We start from the raw sequence: 15,869 nt of genomic DNA, 5'->3' as shown, positions 1-15,869 counted from the left end.
ACAGAGAAACCCTGTCTTGAAAAACCAAAAACCAAAACAAAACAGAATAACAATGGAACCGGTGACTCTGCTGGAGTCAGTTTGTTGGGCCTCAGTAGGGCAGATGAGATGGCTCCAGAGATAGGGAGGGAACAAGGTCCTAGCCTACAAAGTGAACCTCCTCTGAGTGCATCCTTAGATACGGATCTTTTAAAGGCTCTAGGTATCCCCAGTGTCACTTTCAGCTCCGTATCTTTAATCTCTTATAATTTTTTTCGTTAAGTGTATATGACTGCATGAATTTACGTGTACCACATGTGTGGAGATACCTGCAGGTGCCCAGGGCAGGAAATTTTGGCGTGAGCCCCTAAAGCGGGTGCTGAGAGCCCAACCTGGGTCCTTTGTAAGAGAGTAAGAGTTCTAAACCTCTGAGCTCTGAGGTGGGAGTCAGGGGAGTGGGGGAAACCTTAAGTTGAAACTTTATGGGAAACCTCCCCCTTCCGAGCTATGTTCCATACCTAATAATGTTAGGTAGTCTTTCCAAATGGCCTTTCAAGTGGCTCTTAAGTAACATCTGCTTTTCTTCTTGTTTTCCCAACACTTAGCAGTAGTTGCTCTGTCTTCCTCTCTGATAGGTTTTCTAAAAACCTTTGCCTCATTTAGCACTTAACATTTTAGAGTCCTGTCAAGCCAGGCATTCTCTGGGCACAGAGTGCCAGCCATAGGTAGGCACCCTTGCCAAGAACAGGGGCTGTGCTAACCTATTGGTTGCACGATAGATTGTATTTGGGGCGATATTTGAATGAGATCCCCCTCTGCCCTCTCAATTCGAGACCTGGGCGGAAGGGTCTGCCCCCTGGGAACTGTAATTTGGTGCTAGCTGTGTCGCCTGCTTTCACTTCTTCTCTGTGTCTGGTGCATATAGCTATAACTTGATTTTGCTTGCAGGACACCAAACAGCTGACCAGGGAATGCAAAACAAAGTTAAGGGTGGGTGTTTTAGGCTCTTTGCTGTGGAAGGTTCAGTGGAAGAGGTCCTGAGACATGCAGCAGAAACAGCGGGGTTCTCTGCCACAGAAAGGCTAATGCTTTGCTTATAATTTGCACAACTAAGAGGGTACTGTCACCCTATTTTGGAGGCCTGCTCAAAAAAGCCTTTGGAGTTGAATTGCTAATGGGTTAGAATGCTTTGTGACCCACAGGTAGAGTGGAAAAATGTACAACTAAAGTGCCTGGTAGTATTGGGGTATCCCGGATTGTAGCCCAGCCACTGGACTGAGTACCGTCTGAAAACCGGCTTGCTTGCTTTAGAGCTGACGGTCAAGCTGGGTTTTCCTTTTGCCTTGCTTGAGCAGGCGAGTTACTTGTTAATGGATACAAGTGACAAAGGCTTGAGTCAGCTAGGAGGTAGTTTGAAAACAGGCTTGCCATCTCAACATAAGACCTGGTCATTGTCATCTGGAGGGTTTGTCCAACTAATGTGTGGCCAGTGTGGGAAGCAGCTAGTAATTGCACCTGGCGTTGTTTGGAAGCTGGTTGGGTTTTTTTGTTTTTGTTTTTTTTTTTTTTGAGACAGAGTTTCTCTGTGTAGCCCTGGCTGTCCTGGAACTCACTCTGTAGACCAGGCTGGCCTCGAACTCAAAAATCCACCTGCCTCTGCCTCCCAAGTATTGGGATTAAAGGCGTGCGCCACCAGCTGAAGCTGGTTGAAAGTGTTGGCTGAGCATTCTAGGAGTGACTCTGGCAAGCATGGTAGGGTTGGAAGTCTCTGGAAATGCAGGAGAATTCAGGGAACCCCAGGCAGTGAACATTCATACAAGCTGTTCAGAGTTCAGCAGCTTCTATCAGTAAGAGCCCAGGCCTCATCATAAACACGGCTTTCTGCAGAGATAGTTTGGCTGTTGAACGCATGGCTACTTCCTCTGCCTCGGAAAAACTACTGAATAGTAGACACTCTTTTGGGTTTTGCTTTTGTTTGAGACAGATGTCATTGTGTAGCCCTTGGCTGGCCTCAGACTCATCATGTAGACCAGGATGACCTCCAACTCACAACAGCTTCTGTCTCCTTAATGGTGAGATTAAAGGTGTGGACCACCACACCTGACCTGGAGCTCTTGTTTTAAAAGGATAGCTTCATTTTTTTGGTTCCTGGAAGGCTAGCTAGCCAGCACCTAACTCAGACCTCAGACCACTAATTAGTGGTTCCTCCCCGACACTTACCCTCCCCAGGCCCTGCCCAGTACGAGGAAGGCCCTGCACACACAAGCCAAAGCTGTACCACTCGAGCCACACCCCTAGCTCCTTTTAAACTTTTTTAATTTTAAAAAATATTCTTTTATAGCTGGGCGGTGGTGGCAAATGCCTTTGATCCCAGCCCTTGGGAGGCAGGCGGGTCTTTTAGTTCAGAGCCACACTTATCACCAGATGAGTTACAGGGCAGGGCCGCACAGGGGAACCGTGTCTTGACAAACAAAAGACAGTAACAACAAAAATGATTTTATGTGTATGGATGTTTTGACCGGTTGGGTCTACATTCCATTTGTGTCCAATGCCTGTTAAGGCCAATCAAAATTGGTTGTGAATCCCTGTGAGGGTGCTGGGCATTGAACTCAGGTCCTCTGCAAGAGCAGCCAGTGCTCTTAACTGCTGAGCCATCCCTCCAGTCCTAATTTTTTTTTTTTTTTTTTTTTTTTTTCTGAGACAGGGTTTCTCTGTATAGCCCTGGCTGAACTCACTTTGTAGACCAGGCTGGCCTCGAACTCAGGTCTGCCTCTGCCTCCGGAGTGCTGGGATTAAAGGCATGCGCCACCACGCCCGGCTTCCAGTCCTAATTTTTAGTTTTCTTTCTTTCTTTCTTTCTTTCTTTCTTTCTTTCTTTCTTTCTTTCTTTTTTTTCTCCTATTTATTTATTGAGACAGGGTTTCTGTGTAGCCCTGGAATTCACTCTGTAGACCAGGCTGGCCTCAAACTCAGAGATCCACCCACCTTTGCCTCCAAATCAAAGGCATTCATCACCACTGCCTAGCTAAAGTTTTTAATTATGGTTTTTTATATATATATATATATGTATATATATATATACTTTAAAAATATTCATTTTCATGTGTATGGATATTTGGTATACGTGTATGTCTGTGCCCTGTATGTGTGCAGTGCCTGTGGTGTGGACATCGGGGTTTTCAGAAGGATCCCCTGACAGTTTCAAGAGTGTCTTGAGGAAGAGCATGGTTAGATTGAACTGGCTAAAGATTTGAGAGCTGACTTCTATGTCTACCGAGCACCTACGTACTGTTTGGTTCATTATTTAACTGGATTTCTCCCACAGATATTACAACTATGTTTTTGGTTTCCACAAGAGACATCATGGCCCTGCTAGATTTCGAGCTGAGCCACAGTTGCAGAAGCTCCTGGTCTCCATCACCCTCGAGTCAGAGTGCGAGTCCTTCCCTAGTCTGTCTTCAGATGAAACCTGTAAGCACCGATTGTAAAATGCAGCCGTTGTAGAACGTTGGTAAATTCAGTAGTAAGTACGGAAGGCAGGGCGATGACCCTGTCCTTCACCCCAGCCCTCAGAATTAACTACTGCCATTTCAGGTGTCCATACGTATGTTGTTTATTGCAGCAAATGTTTTGAATGAGTACAAACATTAATATAAATGTTTAGTTAATATGATATATGTGTTTTATTAACATTTAATTAATGTTTAATTAATACACACACACACACACACATATATATATATATATATGTATATATATATATATATGTGTGTATATATATATATGTGTGTGTGTGTGTGTATGTGTGTTTTAGGTAAGATTTAGGAAGTTCACCAGCGTCCCAAATGTAAAATCCAGACCCCAACCCCTGTATTAAAAAGAAAGACACGGGTACCCTGAGAACTAGAAGTGAGCCAAGTTCTCCTTTAGAGAGGTAGCCACATATACCAAAGACATTTACTTGCAGTGAAGACTTAAACAAAATCAGCTTGCTGTCCATTGGCAGAGGACCGGCTGAGCAGATGGAAATTTGCCAGACACAGACTGCCAAGCTGCTGAGTCGGGCCAAAGAAGGAGGGTGTAGAGGGAGAGGCTCCATTTACAACATAATACAACAGCTCAGAACTCACACGCAGAGAAAATTGTAGTTTGTTTTTTTTTTTTTTAATTGCACGATTGTGTATGTCAATGCCCAGGAGAAGAACTAACAACTAGAACTAAGTGAGCATCTCCAGGAAGGACTGAGATGTCTTTTAATTACTGGATTCTATATGGAGACTCTCGAAAGCAGTGCTATCCACAGTGCAGACACACACAGAAGGGGATGGCTGTAAAGTCAAAGCCATTTTCCTACTCTTCCAGTACACACAAGCAGAGTCACTGCCAAACCTAAGAATTTCGTTTTGAAATTAGAATCCTGTAGCTACATGTCTGAGTACTTAGCAGGTAAACCTTCTAACTACTATATATGATTGGATGAGTTCAGGGCCCTATTTATAGACTACTACCATATACTTTTTATATGAGTTTAGTCGGGGTCCTTTTTAATATTAGCAGACAGAACTCATCTATTGTGGGAAAAAAGGAGGCCTGCTTCAGTTGCACTCACAGAAGCAAAATGGTTCCGGTTCTGAGTCTGACATTTCGCTCACTCAGTGCTGCGGTCGGTCATCAGACTGAAAGGCTGTTCTGGTACAATTCTGTCAGCTGAGTGTGTCACATGAGTGATACCCATCTTTCCTTGCCTGCAGCCATCTGCCTTCTGGCAGTCTGGAGGTAATAGAAGGCGGTGACTCGCTCCAGATGTCCAGAGGATATGGTACTAAGTCATTAACTGCAGCCTCCAGGGCTCTAGCTGTAGCAAAGTTTGCACTTGGGCACCTGTAGTTCTCACTGTCTGTACCTTCTGTGCTCTCTCGCTCTCTCTCTTCTCTTTTCCCCTCTCTCTCTCTCTCTCTCTCTCTCTCTCTCCCTCTCTCCCTCTCTCCCTCTCCCTCCTCTCTCTCTCCTCTCTCTCCTCTCCCCCCCAACCCCCCATAACCGGCATGCACCAGACTGCATGCACTAAGACCAAATTTACCGTGGGTCAAACTTAGGCAGTGTATGATTCCAAAAACTGAAGGATAAGGCCCTTTTTGGCCTAGCCAACTAGAACAGTACACTCTTGTAGGTATTTTTGTTTTGAGACAGTGTTCCTGTTTAGCCCAGGGTGGCTTTGAGCCTATGGTTCTCATGACTTTACCTTCTAAGTGCTGGGATTACAGGCCCATTCCTCCCCTCCCACCGTGTCTGTGTGGAGTCCCATTCTTGATAGATATGGACTTCCTGAGCATGGCGAAGCTGAATTGAAAGCAAGTCATAGAGCAGATTTAAGATGACATCGGGGAAGGGGAAGTAGGTCGGATGAAAACAAAAGTACAATGATCTCGCTGGCCTTGGGGGAAGTGGGGAGTTTACGTAAAGACTGAGCACTGAAGACTGACATTTCAGATCTGAGAAAGTGAGGAGGTGTGAGGGGTGCCCAGGGTGAGTGAAGTGAGGCAGGGTCTGGGGGTTCAGGCTGGGGCATTTTGAGTTGAAGGAATCTACATGCGGCATGCTGGAGAAGAGAGAAAAAGGTATGTGATAATACCAACAGTAGGGGGCTGGAGAGATGGCTCAGTGGTTAAGAGCACTGACTGCTCTTCCAGAGGTCCTGAGTTCAATTCCCAGCAACCACATGGTGGCTCACAATCATCTGTAATGGGATCTGATGCTCTCTTCCGATGTGTGTCTGAAGATAGTACAGTGTACTCATGTAAATAAAATAAATCTTTAAAAAAAAAAACAGTAAAAGAAGGAAAGAAAGAAGGAGAGAGAGGAAGAAAGGAAGTTAGAAAGGAAGAAAGGAAGTTAGAAAGGAAGAAAGGAAGTTAGAAAGAAAGAAAGAAAGAAAGAAAGAAAGAAAGAAAGAAAAAAGGAAAAGAAAGAAAGAGAGAAAGAAAGAAAGAGTAAAAGTGTAGATAGCCGGGCAGTGGTGGCACACACCTTTAATCCTAGCACTTGGGAGACAGAGGCAGGTGGATTTCTGAGTCCGAGGCCAGCCTGGTCTACAGAGTGAGTTCCAACACAGCTAGAGATACACAGAGAAACCCTGTCTCGAAAAATCAATCAATCCATCAAACAAACAAACAAACAAAAAAGTGTAGAAACTAGATTGTGCATTGTTCTGGGATTAACAAAACTCACTAACCTTATCCCACAGATTCTCTGCTTGTACATGAACCAGTAGCTGTCCTCAAGGCCAACAGAGTTTGGGGAGCGTTACGAGGTAAGCTCTGTGCAGTTTCACTGTCTCTGCAGTGCAATATGTGTTCCTTTGTAAAATCAAGCACAGCAAAATTGTGAAGAACTAGCTTGAGCACTTAGATCCCTTCAGCCAAATGCTGCCCCAAGCTGAACCCCAGTGACGTTTGTCTCACCTGGGTGAGTCCCAGGTCATAGTCCAGGCAGCTGAGCCGTTCACGCCAGGCCCTGCCCTCATCTTCTCAGCGCTGAACAGCCAGCTCAGAAACACAAAGCCTTCAGTACTCAGGGGGTTTTGTTTGTTTTTTAGGGGGAAGGTCTGGGGGTTGGATTTTCAAGACAGGGTTTCTTTCTGTAGACCTGGCTGTCCTTGAACTCACTGTGTAGAGCAGGCTGGCCTCCAACTGAGAATCCTCTTGCCTCTGCCTCCCAGCTACTCCACCTCTGCCAGGCATGGACTTTTCTTCTTTTTTCGTATGTCTTAGTTCCTCATCTGACCTTTTCAAACACTTGTGGCTAGGTGTTTATTCAGAGCATCAGACAGAAAATATTCTGAGGGTTAGGTAAGCAGGGTGGCAGGCAACACGTTTCCATAGACATAGATAACAATAGCCAGTTGTAATGAACTAACCTTACTCCTATCCACTACGCCCAGGAGAGGCACAGAAGCGCATCCCAAGAGTAATTCTTTGTTTTTGAAGAAACTGGGGTCACAGACTCCCATCTTGTCGTCTTGGAGTTTCCTTAGAAGTGCTTTCAGAGCTCCTCCTACAGCTCCATTCCTGGTGTGGGCTCCAATCCTGGACTGTCATGTTACAGAGCTCTCAGTAGCCCCAGTTAGTTCAGCTTTGGTTTGGGCTCAGCCTATTCCTTCTTACCACCTTCAGGAGCAAGTACCTGTCTTCTCCAATGTTCTATGCCTATGGATTTAGAAACATCAGCAGGTTTATAGGAGCAGAAGGAAATGGAAATGTGCTGCAACCTCTTTCCACCCCAGAAAGTTCCCTGGGTGATTCCTAAGAGAGTTTGAGAGATCCCCGAGCAAGAAGATACCTGCTCACTCTAGAGACAGATGGTTTCAGTGAACCACATTCCGGAGTCCTGTTGCTCCTCACATTCGTGTCTTGGGACCTTGTTTGGACTGGCTGCTCCTTGGCAAATGGAGTGAGGGCAGCCTTGCCAGGGAGGACTAGGAGGATTGAGAGAACTGCCTGGGAGGAATGTGAAGACTGGGAGCACTCACTGTCTGTGCCCTGGGGCCACACAACCTTGGCATCCGTAGGATCAGGGTCGGAGTTATCTGTTTTTTCTTTTGGTTTTTGGAGGCGGAGTTTCTCCATGTAGCCCTGGCTGTCCTGGAACTCACTCTGTAGACCAGGTTGACCTCGAACTCAGAGCTCTACCACCTGCCTCTGCCTCCCAAATGTTGGGAATAAAGGCAAGGGCCTCTGCCAGCAAATTTAGGTACTTCCTGAAATGACCAGTCCTTTAGCATAAACATTCTTTCTTTGACTGCTTTGCACGTATTAGGGAGTTACTATTTCATTAAGAGGCGTTTGTCTTAAAAAAAAAAGTAGAGGGGACTGGTGTGATGAGAGCAGGTGCACTTACTCACTGGAGACAGAAACCGTGGGATTGCTATGTTAGGAGAACATTCGTGATTACAGGAGTGCTACATTTTAGAAAATGTGAGTGCGGTGCTTGCTTTTTAAACTATTTCTCCTGTGGTTATGAATCTGTATGGACACTACTTTTATTTCCATTTTGTATCTTGCAAATAACACAATGCCTTTTACTTCCCCCAGGTTTAGAGACGTTTAGCCAGTTAGTATACCAAGACTCTTTCGGGACTGTAAGTATTCCTTTGTGTCTTGCTGAGGCTGGTTGGACAGGCACTGATGTTAGAATGCAGCCTACCGAGCTGTCCTTCTGAACGTTTCTTTTCCCAATAGTTATCTTATAAAGTTCATGCACTTTTGGGTCCCATCGCATTTTTATGTGATGCTTGTAGATGGTTGTAGTCTTTGTTGAACTTGAGGAGGAAAACATTCAAAAAAATAAATAAAAATTTTATTTTGTCTTCTAGTTCACCATCAATGAATCCAGTATAGCTGATTCTCCAAGATTCCCTCATAGAGGAATTTTAATTGATACATCTAGACACTTCCTGCCTGTGAAGACAATTTTAAAAACTCTGGTAGGAGATTGCTTTATCAGATCCTTTGCTCCTCTGCCCCAATGGTTACTTTCTTTATGTTTCTTGAACCGGCTTAGAAGACTAGAAAGACTTGTTTTTCTTGTCCTAAATCTAAGCACTGGGTGTAGGAACACCTTTCCTGATAACAGAGTGTCCCTAGGTGAAATAGAGGCAGATGTGAGAGGATCTCCCTGGTGGTGCCATTGGATCACAGACAACATGAGTTGGCCAAGACTGCTAAGAGAATTTTTGTTTGTTTGTTTGTTTGTTTGTTTGTTGGAAGCCGGGGTCTTGGTGTGTAGCCTAGGCTGCTTTCAAGCCCCTGGGCCATGGGGTTACCAGCATGCCCTGTGTTCACTGAGATAGATAGGCAACTTTAATACTCCCTTTGACACATGTGTCTGTTCTCATTACCTAGACCACAGCTCTCGACATAGCTTGGAATAAATGGCTATAGTTTTTAAGGGGACCTAGAAAGGGTTCAAGGAGTGGCTTTTTTCCTTTGGAAATGTTCCAGAGAGTATATGGGACCTTGGGGTGGAGAGATGGGAGGGTTGATTATAACTACCTTTTCTTGGGGGCTTTTCATTGGTTTGTCCCCACTACCACTTGCCAACCAACTCTGTAAGCTGCCTAAGCTTTTTTAAAAACTACAAAGAACTTTCATATATTCTGCAATCAAGAATATATGAATAAAATTTATGAATATGTGAATAGAAATATGAAATCTATGAATATAAAATTTATAGATATATGAATTTGAAGCTTATGATTTAAAGATTTTTAAATACTTGCTCAATTTACTTAAAGCGTGTCTTTGCCCGAATCTCCCTATTATAGCGCCTGATGGGCACCTGCGGTGGGTTACTCAAATATTAGCTTGCATCTCCTATTAAAAGAAAAGAAGGCATCTTAAAATAGCTTCCATGCAGTTATCAGGAACAGGAAGCTAATCCCATGTGCCCTCTGTCTACTCAAAATGCAGATTCCACGGCTGGTGGAGCATGGCCACCTAGGGCCTGTGTTGAACTTCCTTGTTCCATTTCCTCATTGACTTCCAGCCTGGGCTGCTCTTTCCTCATTTTGAAGGATTGTGATATTTTAAAAGTCCAGTTACTTTTAGAACATGTCTTAGCTCATCTGTTTCCCACTTGAGCTCCTGTTTCCCCGGCAAGAATAAAGCAGAAGTGGGCTGTGTCCTCAGACAGTATCAGTCAGCCCGCTGTCTCACTACGGGTAGTATACACCCGGGATGGCTGAGATGTTGTCTGCAATGTTTCTCCACTGTCAAGTTAATTTCAGGATATTTAGTGCTTTTAAGCACCCTGTGGGAGAAATGGTGAGACTATGTAAGAATCGCCGTAGCTCGTATGCTCACCCACTCCTGGTCCCTGCCTCGTCAGAGGGTTGCTGCTATGACCGGTCACCACGTGGTGATGTCCCTGTTTCCATCGCCTCTGGCATTTGGTAAATCATCTCCCATGGGAAGGCAGAAAGTCCCTTTCCCACATTATGCATTATTTTATCAGCCTGGATGACCATTTTGCTCCATGGATTGTAATCTGTTAACACCCCATATATAATTGTCAAGTTGGTCCTACTACGGCCGTCAGAAGCCCATCATTTATCCTTTTGAGGTGCGCCCCTCAGTCTCTGTACTTTTGGACCCATGATGTCCCAGGTTTATGTTGCCCTGTTTCAGTTTAGATTCTGGCTTTTAAAAAAGGAACCCTTTAGTGGTCAATATTTCAAAACATGGACTTGGGCTGTGGGGGTCAGGCAGTTATTCCAACAAAGGTATGTCCTGACCTTACAGACACTGGGAAACATACCTATGCATGTGTTCAGTTTATTTATGTGAACATATATGTATACGTCTTCCCCTGTGCCTCTCTGTCTATATCATGTGCTGGTTTAGTACAACCCAAGAGTCAGATCCAGTTGCTGCTGTGGACCAGGACAGACTGCGTTGACCCTTGGTTCTCACTTCCAGTTAATCTGGAAGACGTCTTTCTATGGCTTTCGAAGACGTAAAGATCCTCCACCCCCCACCAACAACGGGGTGCCCTCAAACCAGTTAATGTTGTCCACCTGGAGATAGTGTCAGATCCCAGAAGCTGAAAGCTTGGTTCCCAAGGCTAGCCCAAGAGGTTTACCTAGGCTTGTGATATGCATCTACAAAAGTTCAGTTAATTTCCGTGAGTGGCTGCCCGAACTTAGAGAAACACACCTATCCGCCTATTATAAAGGTCACTGTAAGGGCCACAGGTGAGGAAAGTCCTTAGTGTTGGAATTTGGAGACTGGGCTCTTAGCCCTCTCTGGGCATGCCGCACTCCAGGAACCTCCTGTGTCCAGGAATGCAGCAACCCTGGAATTGTCCTTTGAGGTATGTGAGTCTCCACTGCGTAGACATGGTGCAACAGGAAGTGTGTCTAGACAGGAAGGGTCTGAGCAAAGCCCAGAAGTCCTGCAGCTTCAGGATCCTCTCTCTGTGCAGCATTCCTCCCTTGGGGTACAGGACAGGTCCCCTGTGGAATAAGTAGGTCTATCAGATGAGATAGGTCAGAGAATTTCATTAAGGCCAGCTCCAAGACAGTTTATTCCTTCGTGGTATACATTACATTTACTACATCAAGATGCCTAGGTTTTCTGCAGGCATTTGCTGGGCCTGTATTGAGCCTAGAATAGATTTCACCTCTGAGGGTTATCACCTTTCACATACATGGGAACTGTAAGCTTTATATTCCCAGAAGTGCCTTGTTTCTCCTGTGCTCTTCTTCCTAACACAATCTCGGCCTCTTCAGCCTCTATTCCTGGCTCCCTGACATAATGATTAAGTCATAAGCTTGCTCTCTGACACAGCAATATCTCAGCTTCCTGTATACAATGTATATGCTCTGGGGAGGGCTCTAATAGAGATGTATCATGTTGAGTTCATATGAAGAAGCATTTATACTTTCTCTTCACTGTTTCTTTACTAAAAGAAACTACAAAAAAAAAAAAAAAAAAAGCACTGATTGGAAGCAATCCCACTGTAGACAGAAGTAAGACGTACTGTTTTCTTCTGTGGTACAGAATTTTCCCCATGTTTGCTTGCAGGATGCCATGGCTTTTAATAAGTTTAATGTTCTTCACTGGCACATAGTGGACGACCAGTCTTTCCCTTATCAGAGTACTGCTTTTCCTGACCTAAGCAATAAGGTGAGTAATTCATGCCATTGTTATCTGTACACAAACATCTTCAGCATAGCTTCACCAGAAGGTCATAGTTCAGTGGTTTTTTTTTTTTTTAATAAATGGAACCAAAGTGTAACAGTTAGGTATTTATGGTTTAAAATATTTTTTTAGCTTGCTGCTTAGCATTTTATTTCCAGAAATCTTTTTGTAATTGTTATACTTATATACTAAGTACTAAGATTATTACTGTAAATGTTATTATAAACATAATCTCTGGGAGCAGCAGACATAGTTTAAAAGCTTAGTGTTGAAGACCTGAGCAGTTCATGAATAACATTAGTCAAGACATTCAGCTAAGTAATAGGACATTTATTTTAAATAGGTTTGGAAACATGTAAATGACCTTTTTTCTAAAAACACATAAAAAATAGGATATTTTGGAGATTTTTTTTTTCTTGTTAAGACAGGGTTCTCAGGCCCAGTGTGGTGGTACATGCCTTTAGGAGACAGAGGCAATAAGTTTGAGGCAGGCCTGGTCTACACAGTGGGTTCCAGACAGCCAGGACTATACAGAGAGACCTCTCAACAAACAAGAGCCAGTGTCTCTCCTTCCTCAGGCTGGCCTTGAACTTGCCATGTAGCTGAGGATGACCTTGAAAGTGGACCCCCCTGCTTCCTTCCTCGTGCTGGGGGTATCTGTTGTGTTCAAATGGATTGCTCTAGAGCAGTGGAGCTGGGGAGCTCACCCCTGGGTCTCAGTTTAATCTCCCTGTAGTAGAGAATTCCAGCTGACATCCAGAGAAGCTACATGCCTTGTCCGGACTCCTGTCTGCGGGCACAGTTCCAGCTCTGAGGCTGTGTCCACTCTAGGCTGATGCTTTTCTCCTTAGATGTGCACTTTCAAACACAGAGGGGCAGAACAGTTCCATTGGCTCAGTATGCAGGCAACTCCAGCCATCAGTCCGTGACAACTCTACCCTTCCCTCCGCCTGTTATTCTGAATCACACCCCAGACTTATCTCACTTGTGCAAAAGTTTGGCTTCACCTAGACAGCCTTCAATGCTCATATTTAGCCAAGTGTCTTTTCCTCCCTTAAAAAAAAATTATTTTTTACTCATTTGCATTGGAACCTATAAGATCCATGCATTGTGGATGCTAACATGTCTGCTAATGAATTCCCTTTTCTTATTGTAAATTATTGAAGAACAATGGAAACCAATGGTATCCCTGTCTCTCTGTGCTGTCTTGTGCTGGCTACATTCCACAGCATCAATTAACTATATGTTGACTTGGGGTTTGAAGGTCAAGATGACTTCTACAACCAGAGCCTGTGTTATGAGACATGTGCTAACCCAATGGGCCTTTATCATTATTTACAACTAGTATGGAGCACTAATCTTCAAGTGATACAGAGAGACTGAGTTAATATTTAAACACAATTAAGTTCTTATTGTTTGGGGGGGGATGGGTATTTAGGTGACTGTAATTAAAGAGATTCAAAGAGAAGAATGTGTGATTTTATAATAATGGGTGAGTAGTTTTGACTCTAAACTTGACAGTGGCAGTGTTTTCCAAGGTTTAGCTTTGAGGCAAACATTTCGCTTGTTTTGCTGTTTCCACAAAGTTGAAAGTAGCAGTGGAAGTTCTTGAAGCAGGAGGCACTGAGAGTCCCCATCAGTGAATCCTGAATTCAACGGGCAGAAATTCACTTGTTTCTAGAAAATCATTTCTATTGATTTCTATTCTGAAACCACGAAGCATCCACTGTTTTATACTTGATGATAATAGAAAACCTGGCCAGCAAAGGCTAACAGAATTGTTTACAGTTCCCAGGACCAAACCCATCTTGCACATCTTAACTTGCATATTCCAGGGAAGCTACTCTTTGTCTCATGTCTATACACCAACCGATGTCCGGATGGTGCTTGAGTACGCCCGGCTCCGAGGGATTCGAGTCATACCAGAATTTGATACCCCTGGCCATACACAGTCTTGGGGCAAAGGTAAGGAGTTTGTTTTACAGATTGAAAAGGGGGCCTCTGTCTCTTAACAGTTAGGTAGTTGTTAACTGTTGTTTGTGCAGTGGGAGCTCAAATGCTACAGATGGGGTGAAGTATTTTGTGTCCCTTCACAATCACTGTCGAGATTCTGCCTCAAGTATCAAAGCTGGGTGAGGCAGAACACTGGAGCACATGATGACTTAGTTCCGTGTTATTGGCTGACACACTTTGGGGAGAGCCCAGAGGGGACAGCATGAGGCAAGGCACGCAGAGAGAGTATGAGTGGGAACAGCGTGGGCCAAATTCTAGGCGCTGTCATGGATGCTGATTACAAATGTGGGCTCTGGGGCCAGCCTGTTCGCATGTGTATCCCACTTTAGTCATTTGGAGAGTGAACCTTGGGCAAGTTAACACTTCACCTCCAGTGTCCCCATCTAAAATAGGGCTAACATTTCTGAGTATCAAATAAACAATAGAAAGTATACAGCACAGGACCCAGCTTAACAATTTATAATTGTTAAGTACATAGCAATATCATGGTAGACATGGAAAGCAATGGGAACTGAATTGGAAAGGCATCGCTGAGGCTCCCGGTGATAGTGGTGGGCTTTGGCAGCATGCCCTGGAAACCAGTGTAAACCTCTGAGTAGAGAAGTAACGTGGTTTGGGTCTCACCTGGGGAAAACCTTTGTGAAAGCAACAGATTGGAAAGACACCAGGGGTCCTACACTGGGAGGGTGAAATGGGCTTGAAAAGCAATGAGCAGAACCAGAGATGTTCTGGGAACACATTCAGGGAACTCCAGCAACCACTGACTCAGGAGAGGCCCACAGGCGGCCCTGTCAGAAACTAGAAAATGAGAGGGTTTTGTTGGTGTTGTTGTTAGATCATATTAAAAGGCAGCTAAGCTGGGCGTGGTGGCGTACGCCTTTAATCCCAGCGCTCGGGAGGCAGAGGAAGGCAGATTTCTGAGTTCCAGGACAGCCAGGACTATACAGAGAAACCCTGTCTGTCGAAAAAAAAAAAACAAAAACAAAAACAACAACAACAAAAAAAAGGGCAGCTATAGTTTCTATTTGTATTGAGCAGAGAATATGAACTATGCACTAAAGCACAAGAAAAAGTTTGAGAGTCACTGATTTCTGGAGGGGATACACCCTCAAAGTCTGCTAAAAACAGCACAGGGGAGCTGAGGAAGCTGCTCTTGTTTCCTAGGGAGAAACTGAGCAGCTCAGTGAATGCTGGGGCACGTGGCTGTCTTCCCTCTTGTAAAATTTCTACAGTGTCTACAATATAATGCCCAAATGCGCAAGGTTTACCGTATTTCCTGTTATAATGGTATCAGAGTAGGCCACACTCAATAGAAACCATGCTTTGAATATTGATCTTTCCCAAGTTAATATTACGATTGTGTAGACATGGTCCTGAAGGAGCCCCAGAACCCAGCACACACACACACACACACACACACACACACACACACAGATGTCAAAGTATGTTGTGTAGCTGACTTACATTTGTTGGGTTAGTGTGTCAAATGCATTTTGGACTATTGACAGTTTCACCTTGCTTATGAGGTTTATTGGTATTCAACACCATTGTAAGGGGAGGTTTACACTGGTTTCCAGGGCATGCTGCCAAAGCCCACCACTATCACCGGGAGCCTCAGCGATGCCTTTCCAATTCAGTTCCCATCAATAGCATAAAGATGTGCAAATTCAGGTCTCTGTGATTAAGATCCTTATAAAAATAAATCTTTGCACTTTCTTCTAGGACAGACAAACCTTCTAACTCCATGTTACAATCAAAAAGTTAAAACTCAAGTGTTTGGGCCTGTAGACCCAAGTGTAAACACAACGTATGCATTCTTTAACACATTTTTCAAAGAAATCAGCAGTGTGTTTCCAGATCAGTTCATCCACTTGGGAGGAGATGAAGTGCAATTTCAATGTTGGTATGGTAACTCTAAACCTTTATTTTTTCAGTTTTTGTTCTTAAAGTATCAATATACAGGATCCACATTAAAAAGGGATAATCTGAGGTTAAAAAAAAAATCTCTCCTTATAAGGATTTAATTATTTTAAAAAAATGTGCATTTGAGAGGTGTAACAAGGTAAGGCTTAAGGAAGAAGAATCAAGTAGAAGCTGGGCACATTGGCTCCTGCCTATAGCAAGGTCAAGTAGAAGCTGGGCACATTGGCTCCTGCCTATAGCAAGGTCAAGTAGAAG

The 15,869-nt window shown here is 44.1% G+C and overlaps 1 protein-coding gene across 1 annotated transcript in view; it reads left to right on the top strand.

The window, feature by feature from the left end:
- Hexb (hexosaminidase subunit beta) overlaps nucleotides 1-15,869 on the top strand; it is a 25,048-nt gene that overhangs the window by 3,624 nt on the left and 5,555 nt on the right. The window contains exons 3-9 of the mRNA XM_021180112.2: nucleotides 3,305-3,450; nucleotides 6,224-6,289; nucleotides 8,070-8,116; nucleotides 8,351-8,461; nucleotides 11,562-11,663; nucleotides 13,514-13,643; nucleotides 15,414-15,594. Of these exons, the coding sequence (XP_021035771.1) occupies nucleotides 3,305-3,450; nucleotides 6,224-6,289; nucleotides 8,070-8,116; nucleotides 8,351-8,461; nucleotides 11,562-11,663; nucleotides 13,514-13,643; nucleotides 15,414-15,594 (783 nt within the window). The remainder of the gene's footprint in view (nucleotides 1-3,304; nucleotides 3,451-6,223; nucleotides 6,290-8,069; nucleotides 8,117-8,350; nucleotides 8,462-11,561; nucleotides 11,664-13,513; nucleotides 13,644-15,413; nucleotides 15,595-15,869) is intronic.

Source organism: Mus caroli, chromosome 13, assembly GCF_900094665.2.
Source record: "Mus caroli chromosome 13, CAROLI_EIJ_v1.1, whole genome shotgun sequence".
In the NCBI taxonomy this organism is placed as follows: Eukaryota; Metazoa; Chordata; class Mammalia; order Rodentia; family Muridae; genus Mus; species Mus caroli.
The sequence above is the reverse complement of the archived record's forward strand: the minus strand, read 5'-3'. Positions and strand labels throughout refer to the sequence as shown.